This window comes from Ictalurus punctatus, chromosome 6 (genome assembly GCF_001660625.3).
Source record: "Ictalurus punctatus breed USDA103 chromosome 6, Coco_2.0, whole genome shotgun sequence".
In the NCBI taxonomy this organism is placed as follows: Eukaryota; Metazoa; Chordata; class Actinopteri; order Siluriformes; family Ictaluridae; genus Ictalurus; species Ictalurus punctatus.
In genome coordinates, this window is record NC_030421.2 from 18,031,859 (window position 1) to 18,048,207 (window position 16,349).

The following is a 16,349-nucleotide window of genomic DNA, read 5'->3' on the forward strand; positions in this document are numbered from 1 at the left end:
ATAATAATAATAATAATAATAATAATAATAATAATAATAATAATAATAATACTTTTTAAAATAAATAATCCAGTATTAAAGTTGAATACAAATAATTTATTTACAGCAAAATATTTCCAGAAACTTTATCAGAAACCTAGTTCCTAAAGATTTGTCCACGTGTTTAAAATTCTGTAAACTGAGTAGTCGGTGCAGTAAACATGAAGTGTGTATGTGTGTGTGTGTCTGTGTGTGTGAGTGTCTGTGTGTTATTGATACAGAATATAAGTGTGTAGAATGTCTGGTAATTGGAGACCTCTGGCGCTGTTCAGTCTTTTTTGGCCCAAGGAACGACGAATGCATAACCGGCTCAACTGTGACAGAGACCATGGACCTACAACACAAGACACAGATGATAGATTAGACAATTCTAGTAATATGGCTTTGCTCTTAACTACGACCGTAATAATGTTTTTGGTGCGTATTCTCTTGCCTGCTGTCTGCAGAAGATGCTGGATGCTGTTATCTATAGCCAGGTCAAGAGGTGTCTTGCCTTCTGAATTCCTACATTTCCCATCAGCCCCGTGCTCGAGCAACAGAGCCACCTCCTTGGCTCCACCCACTCGAACTGCTGCATGCAGAGGTGTATCAATGCCACGCCCACACTGCACATTAGCACCTAAGCCAGTATGATACAATACTCATAAATTGCATATTGTAATAATAGAATATTGTACTTAATTGCATGAGATAATAGCTTCCATTTTAAGACTTAGCTAACTGCGTGTCTAATTCATCACACCCTTGCCTCAAAAGATATTGCTCAGTAATAATATTTGCATAGAAACAGTTTTATAATCCCAGAATAAGTCTGTATTTTAAAATAAAAATCAAATCGCAACTGTATTATCACCTGAAACACTTCAAAGCAATAATTTAACTAGCAGACATTTTGTGTCAGCTGTACTGTGTGTGAGATGATACTAAATTATGTGTGATAAAGAAAGTGATTCTGGCTTCCAGATGGCTGCCTTTACTGACTGCTTTAACTGAGTGATGTCCTTATGTCCATTTTTATAGATAATATTGTTATAGAGTGTAAAAAAAAAAACATGTAAACAAGTTTATTTAAGATTACATAACCCAAAGTTGTTTAAGGCAAATGGGACGTGATTACGCAAAGTTGTTTAAGTAGTGTCAGACTGGTAGTAACAGGCTTATTATTATTTATTAGCAACATTGTCGCAAGTGCAGAAGTACACCAACCAGTCTTGGAAGTTCAAATATCTGAAGTATCTAAATCTCAGGAAACCAAATGAAGTACAGCAGTGTTCTATAGTTAAGTGGTTGATTTTTAGCGCCTGTGTTCCCAGTGTTCTAAGAATCTATGCCTGTGTGTGTGTGTGTGTGTGTGTGTGTGTGTGTGTGTGTGTGTGTGTGTGTGTGTGTGAGAGAGAGAAAGAGAGAGAGAGAGAGAGTAAATGTGTGCATGTGTATACAGACCCAAGATCAAAAGACTCTGAACACATTCTGTGCGTGTGTGTCCGAGTAAATGAGTAAATGTGTGTGTGTGTGTGTGTGTGTGTGTGTGTGTGTGTGTGTGTGTGTGTGTGTGTGTGTGTGTGTGTGTGTGTGTGTGCGTGTGTGTGTGTGTGTAGTGACCTAAGATCAGAAGTCTCTGAACACACTCTGTGCTCCTGGTTTCACATGCACAGTAAAGCGGTGTGCCTACTTCATCCAACTCCATATCAGCATCAACCCCATAAGACAGCAGCAACTCCACACACGCTGTGTGACCTGAAATATAATCACACACACTTTCACATGACGTATCTAAAAGAAACTTTAGTGTGTGTGTCTTTGATTCCATAAACTGAAAATTCCATTGTAATCCAAGACTGAGGGTAAATGGCGCACTTATATAGCTACTAGGTCAGGTAGTAGACTTGTAAGTTGTGATTGTGTGGTTGCATATAAACATGTAATGTATATTCTAATGTATTTTAATATTATTAAATGTTTTACAATGAAATATCATGGTAAAATATTTGTTTAGGAACAACTTTGTATTTTAGATCTTAAATACAGTAGAAAAATGTATTGACAAAAATATATTGTCATAATGCTGTTAACAATCTCAACATGTCTTTCTTTGCTAGGTTTATTATCATCTATTTGTTATAATAATGCAAATTAAGGATTTGCTTCACAAATTTCAGCTTACAGAATAATGAAGGTTCTATCTGTGTTTGGCGACAGTTCAAAAATGTACTTTCGAATTGTCTCAGAATTGAGGAATGTAAATTTGAAGTAACCTTCAAGAATATAGCTTGTTGAGCTGTAAATATCAATTATAGCTGTATAGAGTATTGATAGCTGAAATGTCAAAACTTTTGATGTCCCATCTTAAAACCGACTTTGACCCACATAATACTAAGGCCACGCTGTTATATGCCTATACATGTATTGTGGAAATAATTTTTTTGTTGTTGTTGGTGTGTTTGTATTGTGGTAATATGAACAATGGAAGCACTCATAATATGTGGTTATGTGAATAAACACACCTTGCTTTGCGGCAGCATGGATAGGTGAATTACGCAAGTGAGCTGGGTGATGGACAGAGCTATGCTTTAGAAGGAGTCGGAGGAGGGCGGTGTTACCGCTGAAGCATGCATTGAAGAGAGGCGTGGCTCCATCGACAGACACAGCGTTAGCCTGATGGAACATACACAGAGATAATAACTTATTCACGCTGCGTATACTTGTATTTATGACTAGTAAATATTCAGGTAGTTCAGGACATACATCAGCCCCATGTTCCAGCAGCAGTTTAGCACAGGCAAAATGGCCCCCTAGACAGGCCTCATGTAACGGAGTGATGCCATCCAGTGTGGCCACACCAACATTCATCCCCTGTGCAAACACAAGCATTTCAGTTACACTTATGTAATGTGAATTAACAGAGAAAAGCTTTCTGAGATTCTGATTGTGTGCATCATTCTGTACCTGAGATAGGAACTTCTTAATTGGGAGTAGCCGGCCCTGCAAAGCTGAATCATGGAGAGGAGTTCTGTCTGCCCAAGAGCCTTAAACACACACATACACATGTTTGCATCTTTGTGATGGCCTTTCATTGTTATAATTATTTATGCAGCTAATTAATGCTATGCCTACACCTAGACCTAAACCTAACCAAAGGAAACTGTTTGGCCAATTTAGATTGTATTTTTTTTCTTCATAAAAGAAACAATTTTCCTTGTGAGAACCATCCAAAAGTCCCAAAAGACATTTGGTCTGCACCAACATATTAACACACACCCATAGACACTGAACCATTCAACGTGCTCATCCAAAGTCCTATTGTTCACAAACCACTGGGGGGAAAAAAAACATTTAGTTCTACAGGTGTACAGTTAAACATCAAACTCACCTTCCATGAGTGTGTTACATACTCGTCCTCCATAGACCTGAAAATCTTGTTGCCACAGTTCATTCCAAACACACACCTCAGCATGGGCTGCAGCCATCCTTCTTAAAGGCAGACTTCTTAAAAACGCTCACAACAACTTGTGTCTTTCAGAAACAAAGCTCTAATATGTTCAGTTTAGGGAGACTGTGTTTGCCAACATTATATGGCCTCTACAATATCACACACTCCCCCTGACTAAACTGTACCTCCCACCAGTTATCATGCAAAATACACACATCGGCCTCCCCCACACACATGCAAAAACATGTTGAAGAATCTGGCTCCTGTTGAGAGACAGGTTTTCAAACTACCCACACACACACACACAGATACACACTCTCTCAGTTCACCTATTGCACAACTATGTAAATTTTGCTTTTGAGCAGAATAAAGCAAGGTCCACTCACATATGCACTAGACAATTTAAGTCTTTCTTTCTTTAAAACTTGATCATTTACATGTCTTTAAATCTATTTCCATAAACATTAAAACTATTCACTGGTAAGACTACGCCCAAGCTTACAGAAAATGTGTGAATAGTGTGTGTGTGTGTGTGTGTGTGTGTGTGTGTGTGTGTGTGTGTGTGTGTGTGTGTGTGTGTGTGTGTGTGTGTGTGTGTAAGCATTTCGACAAGGTGAGAACAGTGTGTTAATGTGGTTCCTCTGTTCCGCCTTGAATGGAGAATGTCTGCATTATCACAGATATGTTTGGGTTTTATTGAAGTCCTGAACTGAAGTCCTAGCCAACTAACCAATTACACTTCTTTCTGCTGACTATATGAACTTTGTATTATTTTTATTATTTTACTCATAGTCTACACTATCAATTATACAAATTGCTTCATGTAAATTCTGCACCACATGGCAAAAATATGATTGTGCAGTTAAGAAAGAATTAGCATGTACATAAAGCAAAACATACACGTAAATGTCTTTATTGCCATCTAGATTACAAAGACAAAAGACACAATATCAAGTTACTGCGTTATTTTAAATGATAATATACTGTAGATAACCTCAGCCCAGTCAGTTTTACAGTAGAAAGTATATGGTTCCTTTACAACTCAAATCAAATATAATATTATAATATCATAAATGACTGTTGTGAGCAAGTCAAGTAAAGGACTGTCCCCATTAGCTTTTACATTAAGTTTAATGGATTTATTCAAAAAAGAATAGGGACACTTTACAATCATTTATGGATGTAAACACATTGGTAGACTAGCTACCTCTTAGAGGTGGTTTTGTACACACAGCTGTACAGAAATCTACAGTTAAAAGAACAGGACAATAAAATAAGATTCAGTGTGTGTGTGTGTGTGTGTGTGTGTGTGTGTGTGTGTGTGTGTGTGTGTGTGTGTGTGTGTGTGTGTAAGCATTTAGAGAAGGTGAGAACAATGTGGTTAATGTGTGTTAATGTGGCTCCTCTGTTCAGCCTTGAAAGCCTCCTGCATTATCACAGACATGTTTGGGTTTCACTGAAGTCCTGAATGTCACATCCTGGCCATTATCTATCAAACCTTCCAACTACACTTCTCTCTGCTGACTATATGAACTTTGTTTATATTATTGTAGTCTACACTATCTATTATACAAATTGCTTCATGAAAATGAAGCACCAGATGGCAAACTATAGGACCACAAATCCTATAGTTTAAAGGAGTCCAAGTTTAATGAATTTATTTAAAAAGAATAAAGACACTTTACAATCCTTTATGGATCTAAACACATTGGAAGGCTAACGACCTCTTAGAGGTGGTTCTGTACATATTGCTGTACACAAAAGTACAGGGAAAAGAACAGGACAATAAGTTTCAATTATCATGTACCATATAAAGCTGGGAATAACACAAGCCCCTTTACACACATTAACAGGTAATCACATTCATAAAAAAGCCTCTTTATACTTTTTATATTAGACAGGTATTTCAGGTTAATAAATTTTGCTTTGTAAAGAGATGTGCATGATTATTGTTTAGTGTTTTAGGGAAAATGCTACAGAAATTAGGACATACAAGGCTTAGGTTAGAGACCTAAACTATATACATTTAATTAAAAAAGAAAACCATTTTATCAGCTACTGAAAACAAGAATTCTACACTGTCTGGATTTGACACACAATGCACAGATCAAATGTTTACTTAAAACCCAAATGAGTAGGCTATGACAGTATTAAGGTTTTGTCTTATCTGTGAACAACAGGACCAATCACTAAAGGGTAGTGGTGATTAAACTAGTGGAAATATAAATATAGTGTCAGTTTCTGTAACCTGTAAAACCACATTAAAGCACTTTAATACCAAGGAATATATTCAGTAGAATGTTTACACTGAATTCTGCTCTTGTGAAGAACTCTGTCTTGTGTATGTGTGTGTGCATTTTTCATTTTTTAACTATCTTTTTGTGTTCACACCCAGGCGTTAAAGCGGGCAATGCGCTGAATGAAACTGTAAATTCACCTCCTGACAGTAGATGACCCTTACTGAAAAGCAGAAATACAAGGTTGCGCAGCACAACTTTCCGTTTCTGACACCAGCTTATCACTGAGAAGAAGAAGAGAGCTGGTATCTACATCTTTGCAAAAAGCTGTTCATACACTTTTTACTTATTTAAAGCTAAATTCTTAAAGTTCTCATTTTAAACAATATACTCTTTTTAAATAAGTAATGATTTGAATTAATTAAAAGTCAGAGCAATAGCATTTATTCCAACACTTATGGGAAGACCCAGATTTTAATATTTTTTTTTAAATCTTTTTTTCTCTTCTTCTTCTTCTTTGGGGGGAGGGGTACTTTTGTTGTGCCTGTGTTAATGTTCCTGAAAACAATACAAGACTCAATAGTGGGGCACTTTGCTATTTGAATACTTATATGCATATTATGGTGCAAAATTAAATGCAATGGACTATCAATCAGAGGATTACCATTTGCATATTTGCAGGGAAACAAACAATGCTATTTAGAGTAGAAAACAATCCTGAAATAACTAAACGGATAATTTATAATATATGCTTGCATTTCAGTGTCATCCAAAAAAAATAGCCATAATGAGTCATGAAGTTCTCATCAGTTTTGAATTAGAATATGGCCCTGCTTGAGGCTTTGTGTTGAGCTACATTGTGTTGCTAGTCATTCATTAAAGTTAGTGTACTATATATATATATATATATATATATATATATATATATATATATATATATATATATATATATATATATATATAAATTGCGGACTAGTAAATAGGTTTCAAGTGTTGAATGTTGAATCATTGTTTTGATACAGCTACAAAATTTGTGAAAAGTCAAGCATTTATTTTAATGAATTTGCAACAATAACAGAATAATAAACATGAGGTCAGGGAACAGTACTCAGAAATGGTGGTGCAAATAAGCATTACTGGGTAAACAAAGTATTTCTTGCATGTACATTAAAAAGATTTTTTTTTAAAAATACAGATAAATAAAATGCACGTACACACAACAGTGGTGGTGTTCATAGTTCATAGGGGTCTGCAGGGTGACCTGATGGTGAGGAATCTGAGAAAGAGGACTGACCAAACTCAGCATTGTGCAATAATTGTTGTATTTGGAGTTTGACCAAAGACAACTGGGGTGGGGACAATCTCTTTAGTGCAGGTACCAAGCCATGAACAAAAAAGTAAATGTCGTCTTTCTTTATCTCTCTCTTTTGCTCTCTTCGTTGCTCTCTGCGCTCCTCTTTCTCTCTATCCCTGACATCTTTGGACAACAGGTAATTCTCCAAGAAGTCTGGCATGTCTGATTGCTTTCTCTTCTTCGCTCTGGACCTCATCACTGCTGGGCTCGAACTGGATATTTCCGTGCTTGCCCGTTCGTTTTCACTTGCATCATTTTGGTCATCCACTTCATCAGCATCAGTTTTTTCAGAAATATTGCTGGGAACACTGCAAAGATAAATTCAGCAACAGAAACAATCAATCACAGTGTGGGCCATGCCACACTTCATAACCATCTTGAACTGATGCTCGTGAGGTCAGTGTTTGGTTAAAAAAAAATATTTCACTGTAATTTTAAATGTACAATACATCTAACAACACAAATTCAGCAGAGATTACCTATTCATAGTATTCTACTAGAGGTATGATCACAGTGTACAGGGAACATGCCCTGATATCATGTTAATCCCCGTTTAATGTCAGTGCACTACATATTGTATAGCTGCTATGTATTGTAATGTTCTAATGTTAATACCTTTGAAATTCAGTTGATGTTACAAGGAACTCCATCATCTTCATATACTTCCACTGTTTCTTGTTTTTAGCATCCTGTCCACTCCCGCAATCCTCCTCACGCTTTTTCCTCATGTATGTATCGCATAAACTCTTCCACTTCAGTTTAACCTCCTCCACTACACAGCACACAAACAAGAGATGGTTAAAAGTTTGTGAAAAAAAAGTTACAAGCCCATGTACATAACAAAAATAAGTAAATGAAACTCACCATCAAATCCTATTTGATCTGCAATTTCTTGCCATAACAACTCCTTCTTATCAACATTCTTGTAGTCACTGTGGCGTTGATCATAAAGCTCTCGGCGTTTAGACACCAAAGACACCAGCAGCTTGACATTCATCTTACTACTTGGTTGCATCTTCTTTTTCGATTTCTTCTTTGTCTTCTGTTTTGGGTTCTTTTTCGGTTTCTACTTTTTTTGGCTTCCTCTTCACCAGCAAGAAGTGTGTGCCACTTGAGTGCCACCAAGTCGTGGTTTTTATGTAACTTCAGTGGCTCCGGGCATGTGAACAAAAGCGCGAATCTCATTGGTCGAACTCCTCGACATTAAAAAATGTTTTAAAATAATTTGATGCTTTGACGCAAGGGTGTGAACACTCCCATTGACAGCCATTGATTTGGACATGACTGAAAAAATGTCCCGGTGTAAACTTGCCCTGGGTAAATGTAACTTCTTCACTTTCCCAGATCAATTTTCTGTTCCTTTAACATTTCTTTAAGCTAGTAACTGCAAGAGGACTACATCAGTCTGTGTCTCCTGCTCCCCCCACTTGTTGAAACATTGAACAAATTTAGTAGTGAGGATTAAGTTTGATTAAACTTTCCAATGTTTCTTTCCAATTAATCAATAAATATATAGTACAATCATCCACAATTGAGTGTGTAAGCGTGTACTGTAGGCTCACAGTTTTTACATATGATTACTAAGGGAATTGTTCTATAATTTTCCTTTATTTTAATTTTTTTTTGCTATATACTACATATTCAATCAAGTCAACCTTTACAGCACTCATTCTAGCCTAACATTGCAGTGGTTTATGGGATCTGTTTGTGTTTTTTTAATTATTTGTTTTCTTTTTCTTTTTTTGGATTTTGAGAGGAACATGACAAACTGATTGTGAAATCAGTTCATGAAATCTACCATTTGTGGATTAGCACATTCACTGGAATGTTTTCAAGTTTGGAAAAAAAAGAGAGTCAGCATTGCATTTCTTTGGTGAAAGAAAGGCTTATGTCCCTTTTCTGGTCCTTGGCATTGGCAGAGTTGTGTGTGTGTGTGTGTGGGGGGGGGGGGTTTCAGGGGTCGGAGATGCGAACAACCCTAGGCCCGCCTTCTGGGTGGGATTGGGGGGTCTACTGATCAGATTTTTTTTGTAAATTTATTTTTGTATTTATTTTTAGTAGCAAAACTTTAGAAGCAAAAATTTTAGTAGCAAAACGCATTTATTATTAGTAGCAAAACATACATCAAATGTCCATTCTAAATAATTTTATTTAAAAATTGGTTCAAAAAATCATTACATCTCAGGCTACTAAATTGTGTGTTGTAATTTGTTTGCATATGCATTATTTCCCTTTAGAACAGTAACAGGAAGAGAGGACTTACAGGCATTTGAAACTCACCAAAAGTTACTTGCAATCAAGGTTGAGTCGTGGCTGTCAATTTTAACGCTGCTCTAAATCGAAAGGGAAATTAACATTGACAAGGACAAGGTAGTCACCAGATTTGCAAATGAAAAGGTGAGGAAGATGAAGCTTTAAATGGTTCAGTAATGCATTGTTCTCATTTGAAAAAAGTTTCCCCCTTTTGAACGTGTTAATGAGTTCATTCAGTTGCTCATTTTTCTTAATCAGACTGTTGGAGGTAACATAACAGGTTGGAGCTGTCAATGGATTTTTAAGTTATCTGTTTGTTTGTAGTTGGTAATACTGTACTGTTGTGTTTTGGTCTAATGTAGGCCTAATCATTGCTGAACACCTTTACCGTTTTTTTTTGTGTGTGTGTGTGTGAACTATTTTGACCCTAAATGGAATGTATTGTTTCTGCAAACAATAAATCCACGATACTGACAATCCAGTGGTTTGCCAATCCAGACTGTACATGGAAGTGAACGAGAACGATTCGTTCCCTTAAAAGATTCGTTCGGTCACCTATTCAGTCACAAATGAAACACCACTACAGGGTAAGTGGGGGAAGTCAACTACAGTATGAGGTGTTGTGAACAGACAGCAGATATATCATTTAAAACTACAAAAATTGGAGAGAGATTGTCATGTTGCTCCATGATCTCCATGTTGCCATCATAACCTGGACCAGGATAAAGCAATTACTGAAGTTGAATGAATAGGCCACTAAAACGAATGCAAATTAGGAAATATACTAGTTTGTTCCAGGATTGAAAAATGGGGAAAGTTCTGTGCTTAGCATGTGAAAATTATTAACCTGAAGTAAATCTGAACACAACTCCTTTTCACCTAGGACTCCAAAGATACCTAACAAAATATCATATATTGTGCATTTTTGTAGAATTACAGATATTCTGTCATCTAAATGGCATTTTACATCTGCAATATAGAGCAAATGCTCTCTTTATCAATGTCAGGTGAAGCATATAACAATAATTTTTTTAAAAAGGCTGACGCTGTAAATGTACAGTCCCATTATACTAGCAAATAATATGATTAAATGTAAGCAGTAGCCATCTCTCTGCCATCATAGAAAATCTGTATTTGTCAGATCAGCCTCAGTTCTACCAGAAGGATATCTGTAATTACCAGCTCAGTTACTGCAGTGGATATGAAAGAATATTACCACTGGAAGTCATAAATCATGGCTCTCTCTCTCTCTCTGACTTTAGGGTAAACTAAAGTACTTGATCAGCCATAAAAATGAAGTATGTTGCCATGTTGCTTATTTCCAAGTCATTAATAGTACAATGATACAATATTTAACAAATCGTTGATTCATTTATATACATTCTCTGTAAACAATAGAATTTTTAAAAAATCATATATCAGCTTATGAGATTAATAACTTATGCTGCTTATATACACAATAAACAAAAAATGTGGGCAGTGGTAAGTGCTTGGGTGCCACTAATCACTGGCTAATAACTGTAATTAAAATAAAAGGACAACTGCATGTTATAGTGTTTTAATAAATGACACAGTGAGTCTTCTTGACTAAGATCATAACTACTACAGACTTTTTTGTGGAATAAAGTAGTTCATCACACTTGAACCAGACACCCTTCACTGGAATGTAAACAGGTCAATTCAGTGCACTTGTTTAAAATCTCTGGAGGTTTAAACATGGTCCCACATATCAGAAGCTACATCTTGACCACACTAACACTTTAACCGTCTTGTATCCTCAACAGCACACCGTGCTACAATCGGGTCTTTACTCTCTTCCTTCCCAAAGCCCCGCCCCCAACGACCACCTGGTCCAGATGCGTCCACGGCAACATCGATGAGGTGATTGGGGAAGAGCCACTGCAGGAACAGAAGGAAGAGGAAATTGATAACAGCTACAAAGGAGAATATAGAGCCAGCGACGGCACCGCAGTGAGAGCGCAGCCTCCGAAGTCGAGCAGGTAAGGGCAGGACTGGTTGCCTGCATGCGTGATCGTACACCTACCAACACACAGAAACATTAAAGTTTATATAGTATGATGATCAAAAATTTTATTCCAATAATTGTCAAGATATTGTCACAACCTTTGCTTTACAAAACATGACTCAAGCATACACACACCTTTTCTGTCCGCTCAGCGACATTTCTCCAGGTGTAGAGAGTTTGGACCTGGCGGTGGATGGCTGCAGGAGAGGGAACTTTGCCCGCACGTTGCCTGGCAATAACTTTTTCTAATCCAACACAAAGGGAGCTGACTGTCGGCTCACACAGGGTCACCAACTCATCAGGGAGAACCTCCGGTATACCTCCAACACGAGTGCTCACCACCTACACACACACACACACACACACACACACACACACAAACATTGAAGAAGAAAGCTAACTACATTGCTGTCTTCCCTCCAGGTGACTGTGTGTCAAACAAGTATGTCAAACTGTGTGCTGTACTCGCACTCAAAAAACTTTCATTTCATTGGGTACGGTAATGTTATTTCCATCCATTTTCTTTACCACTTATTCTACACAGGGTCATAGGGAGCCAGGAGCCTATCCCAACGAACTCGAGGCACAAGGTGGGGGACACATTGGATAGGGTGTGTTCAAAGTCTTTGGTTTGGGGGAGGAAACCAGAGTTTCTCTCCCTGCGGCAGAGGTTGGAATCGAACCCCCAATTCTGGAGGTGCGAGACAAACATGCTAGGTAGTGGTATTTATTTTCCAATAAGTATTCCAAACTAAAAGCACACACATCATTTATAAGTAAACACACTGACCTGCAGGCCACAGCTGGCTCCCTCTACTATGGCCATGCAGAAGGCTTCAGTTAGTGATGTATTCAGGAAGATATGACCTTGCACTAGCACGTCCCGTACGTCCTTGTGATCCAGAGCCCCCAGAAGACGCACCCTAGAGACACAATCACATGATGCATACACACAGAGTGTGTTTAACATTATACGCTAATCAACTTACTAGTACGTACGAGACCCAGCAAACCATTCAAATTATCTATATTTTCATAGGTTTAAGAGCCAAACCATTAAATGAAAAAAGTTTCATAATGCATTCCATAAAACTAACTACAACTGTGGATTATTTTACTTCTGTATTTGAAACATATACCATTTAAAGTAAAGCTTTATAAAATTTATGCCCAGGACTTCTATATGATGGGCAATGATTCTCCACAAGACAACAGCTTTTTATTTTGTATGTGTCACTGTTCAAAGAAAGTTTCTGAAGGCATAAATGTAAGCAGCATCCCTGAAATACTTTTTTACTCTGTCAATACTTGTCACTTGGCTGATATACTTCATTATAGTATTATACTAGTTAATCGGCTACATGAAATGACTATAGATAGTTTGCACTACACTTTTTTTTGTGCTGCCTGTGGCAAATGGATCAGGGATTTTCAAATGAAGCCCTCAGGCCCCATTGCCATGAACTTATCATTTCAAGTTCCCTGCAAACTAAACATATGTTAGTTAGATGATCTAGGTTAAGTGTGCCAGAGCAAGAAACACTTGGAAATGTGACCGGTAGTGGGGCCTAAAAACCAGAGCTAAAACACCTGATATTGGTGTTTTGTACTCTCCAGTCAACTGGAATAGTAAATACAGTGGAGGAACATAGGGCAAGACTTTCTTACCTGTCATGAAGCTGATATTTCTCTCTAACTTCTTCCAGAACAAGGCGCTTAGGACCTTCTCCACCAATCAGAAAGCAGAGATCTGGATGTTTGGCACAAAGCTCTGGAATAATTCCACCCAACAGGTCAATTCCTGCAAACAGTGATGGACCAATCAATCACAGAACACACTCCAACACTATAAAAGTCCCCTATTACATCATGCTCTGCCTACCCTTCCTGTAGACCAATCGGCTTACTACGACGATGGTTATCTTGCTACTGTCACGGCAACTGGGATCAGGTGTGAAATCAGTAGGGTCGACTGCATTGGGGATGACAGAGACGATGTCGGGGTTGAGGGCGGCCCTCAGCACAGTGTTCTCCTTGCTGGTGTAGGACACACATACAATGTGGTTGGTGTCGCACAAAGACACAGTAAGCAGTTTATTGGTCAGCACGGAGCTGAGGTCAGCGAATCCGAAGAGCGAGTGGTCTGTGAACACGGTGTTGAGACCCATGGTCTTGGCATGGAACAGAGCATCATGGGCCATGGCTGAGAAGGAGCTGTGGGCATGCACCACAGTGATACGCTCACGCACGAACACACACCTGAGAAGTGGCAGGCTATGAAAGCAGGTGGTGGCCGTGGATTGGTTATACATCACCTACGGGAAGAAGTCATCAAGTTATCATTCTCAGTTTCTGGTAGTAAATTAAACTGAATGAACTTGTGTAGTAATTTTAAAGATGTTTTGCTCCTCAGATGAGGGACTTCACTTTAACTTCAATTCTGGTATAATATTGACACACACTAAACTCAGCCAAAGCTTCTTCACGCTCACTGCTAGTCAGATGTACCACCAGTACTTTAATTCCAGACGTATGATGGTATCTTTTCATTCCATTTTTATTCACCAGCAACATATTCTCCAGCAATGGGTATATGAAACATTGATAAAGGGGCAGAAAGTGGAAAAACACAGATAAAAAAAGCAATGAAGCTTAAGGAATAGCGTACATAGGATGACCAAACCAATTACTTTACTTTTCAACCTAATGAGGTTGTGTTTAACTCACAGACCTGAAGTGGGAGGTAATACACCTTCAGACCATTGTTGAGGTAGCGCACTCCACGCCGCTCGCCATAGGCGTGTGTTGCTATCACCACCTTGTGGCCCTTCTCTATGAGGCACTGCGAGAGCTGGTAGATGTGGCTCTCCACCCCACCCATGTTGGGGTAAAAAAAGTCAGACACCATGCAAATGCTGTGCTTTCCGCTCTGCAGATATCCATGATGTCCGGAAGTGTTGAACGCGTGTGTGTGATGAGGGATCTCTGTGGAGGAGTGTGTGTGAGGACTGAAGGGCTGCGTCTCAGAAGGACAGGGCACAGGAGACTGGACATTAACTCGCTTTCTTTGCCCCATTCTGAGGTGTGGTCATGGACTAGAAAGTGGAGAACCTGTAACACAAATCCAAAGAAAGATTACAATTCCTAAAGTCCACATACCAGAGTCAGGAAAAATGCACAAAAAAATTTCACCCACTTCAAAATGAATAAACACCAGTCCTCAAACAAGGGTTAGTACTGTGGAGTAAAACCCTTCCCTGGGGGTGGGACACATACCTTCTACAAAGCGTTTAAGTGAACCAAAAAGTGAAGTGAAGGACAATAAAATACATATATTTTTTAAATGACACCAACATTGATTTCAGGGGCACATTAAACTTCAAATTAAGATTCAGTCATTTATTTATTTATTTATTTATTGTTCTTTTAATGCCTTGCCAGCATCAGTAGCTATTTTAATGACAAGATAGAGGTAGGTTAATCAGGGCATGTTTAACAGGGTTAAACATTCGTGTACCATCAGTTCTTTTAATTATTTCATTAATAGGACATCTATTTTTTTTAAGAAAACCATTCAATCCAGTACGGGTACCATTCAGTCCAGTACACTTTGACCCCCTTTATGCATTCGTGACGTTTTTTTTGTTCATGCATTGTAGGGTTAAATATCAAAAATCTAAAACGTGTTTCTCATACCTGACACCTAGTCGAATCTTTTCCAGTTGGTTTTGTGACTGTACATCATTCCCTTCAAATGCTATTGAGCTTTAAATTATGGTATATTTTTTGTATGGGCCCATTCGATAGTGAAATTCATATCAAATTTACATATGATTTATTAGCTTATTTTAACAAATATCAAAAATCTAAAAGGTGTGCGTTATACCTGACACCTAGTCGAACATTTTACAGTTGGTTATATGACTGTAAGTCATTCCCTTCAAATGCTATTGAGCTTTAAATTATGGTATATTATTTTGTGTAGCCCATGCAGTAATAAAATACGTCAATTTCTATATATGATTTAGTAGCTTATTTTAATAAGTAACAAAAAGGTGTGCGTCATGCCTGACACCTAGATGAACACTTTACAGTTGGTTGTGTGACTGTACGTGATTCCCTTCAAATGTTGTTGAAGTTAGGGTCCTATTCCTGTATTCAGTAATTAAGTGTTTTTTTCCTCAAAATTCATGTCTCAAATTAAATAAATAAATAAATAAAATACAAAACGAACTAAGTAATATTACGTTGAATGTCAGGACAGCTAGTGCTTCTACCAGCCAACCAATGACAGCTCATTTTCATGTGAGAACTGGTTCTGTAAATAAGTCAGATTCCAGCTGCTTGCCCGTGATGACAGATGATTATAAACATCTGAGCAAATCTTTGATATTACAATTACTCTACAAATACTCTATGCAGTAGTAAATCGGCACTCTCATAAAATACTATACAACACCTGTTCACCTGATGCTGCCTCAAATACGTCTCAGTCGTTCACAACAAACCATTCAAGTCTTCCGACATTTCCGCGACAGTGTTTTTCTTCTTCACCACTAACTTGTGAAGTACATTTCAGTTCAATGTGTCACACTGCCCTCTAGTGGATTGCTCATGAACACAGCGCCCATGATACAGCCAAGAGTTCTTCTGATACAAAGAAACGTAGAGTAAATCAGTCATTTAATTGAACAAAAAGTTTAACAAAAGGCTTAACATTACTGATATATAATACACAGTTTTGCTTATCCTTGTCTCTTTAAAGTTTAGCTCTAGATGTTTATTTAAGACATGGTCTATGTCCCATACCACATACTGCACTGAAGTACATGTCTGAATAGAACACAGATATGGGTACTAATAGATGTTCTGATCTACAATTCTGATATATTTCTTAGCATGTGATTTAGGACCGAGCCATGATGAAACTTACACAATCAGTTGCATTCTTTTTTCCTCACTAAAATATGAAAGAAAGCAAGAATAAAATATCAAACAGCTATTAAATGT

The 16,349-nt window shown here is 37.8% G+C and overlaps 2 protein-coding genes across 5 annotated transcripts; both read right to left on the minus strand.

Annotated features, from left to right (window-relative positions):
* Window positions 1–81: 81 nt before the first annotated feature.
* asb11 (ankyrin repeat and SOCS box containing 11) lies at window positions 82–3,662 on the minus strand. 3 transcript variants are annotated; one of them, XM_053680590.1, is made up of 7 exons: window positions 3,410–3,662; window positions 2,986–3,065; window positions 2,785–2,892; window positions 2,544–2,694; window positions 1,642–1,776; window positions 473–607; window positions 82–373 (listed from the first exon to the last, which is right to left on the minus strand). In XM_053680590.1, the coding sequence occupies exons 1-7, from the start codon at window positions 3,504–3,506 to the stop codon at window positions 249–251; spliced, it is 831 nt and encodes a 276-aa protein (XP_053536565.1). In that variant the 5' UTR covers window positions 3,507–3,662; the 3' UTR covers window positions 82–248.
* Window positions 3,663–10,855: 7,193 nt separating this feature from the next.
* Window positions 10,856–15,912, minus strand: piga (phosphatidylinositol glycan anchor biosynthesis, class A). Of its 2 annotated transcripts, none has more exons than XM_017470018.2 (7): window positions 15,807–15,912; window positions 14,071–14,450; window positions 13,222–13,654; window positions 13,008–13,140; window positions 12,130–12,262; window positions 11,475–11,681; window positions 10,856–11,353 (listed from the first exon to the last, which is right to left on the minus strand). In XM_017470018.2, the coding sequence occupies exons 2-7, from the start codon at window positions 14,413–14,415 to the stop codon at window positions 11,066–11,068; spliced, it is 1,539 nt and encodes a 512-aa protein (XP_017325507.1). In that variant the 5' UTR covers window positions 14,416–14,450; window positions 15,807–15,912; the 3' UTR covers window positions 10,856–11,065. The 2 variants fall into 2 exon arrangements, with proteins under 2 accessions (XP_017325507.1, XP_017325505.1); XM_017470016.3 differs by having other exon boundaries at window positions 15,799–15,912.
* Between the last annotated feature and the right edge of the window lie 437 nt (window positions 15,913–16,349).

Excerpts from the sequence above, each read along its gene's own strand:
- asb11 (XM_017470027.2), bottom strand. The coding sequence starts at position 3,506 with ATGGCTGCAGCCCATGCTGAGGTGTGTGTTTGGAATGAACTGTGGCAA. Across the intron at positions 2,695-2,784 it reads TGCTGGAACATGGGGCTGAT|GCTAACGCTGTGTCTGTCGA; the intron begins GTATGTCCTGAA and ends ATGTTCCATCAG. Across the intron at positions 1,777-2,543 it reads CCATGCTGCCGCAAAGCAAG|GTCACACAGCGTGTGTGGAG; the intron begins GTGTGTTTATTC and ends ATTATATTTCAG.
- piga (XM_017470018.2), bottom strand. The coding sequence starts at position 14,415 with ATGGGGCAAAGAAAGCGAGTTAATGTCCAGTCTCCTGTGCCCTGTCCT. Across the intron at positions 13,655-14,070 it reads TGTATTACCTCCCACTTCAG|GTGATGTATAACCAATCCAC; the intron begins GTCTGTGAGTTA and ends TTCTTCCCGTAG. Across the intron at positions 11,354-11,474 it reads TCGCTGAGCGGACAGAAAAG|GTGTACGATCACGCATGCAG; the intron begins GTGTGTGTATGC and ends GTGTGTTGGTAG.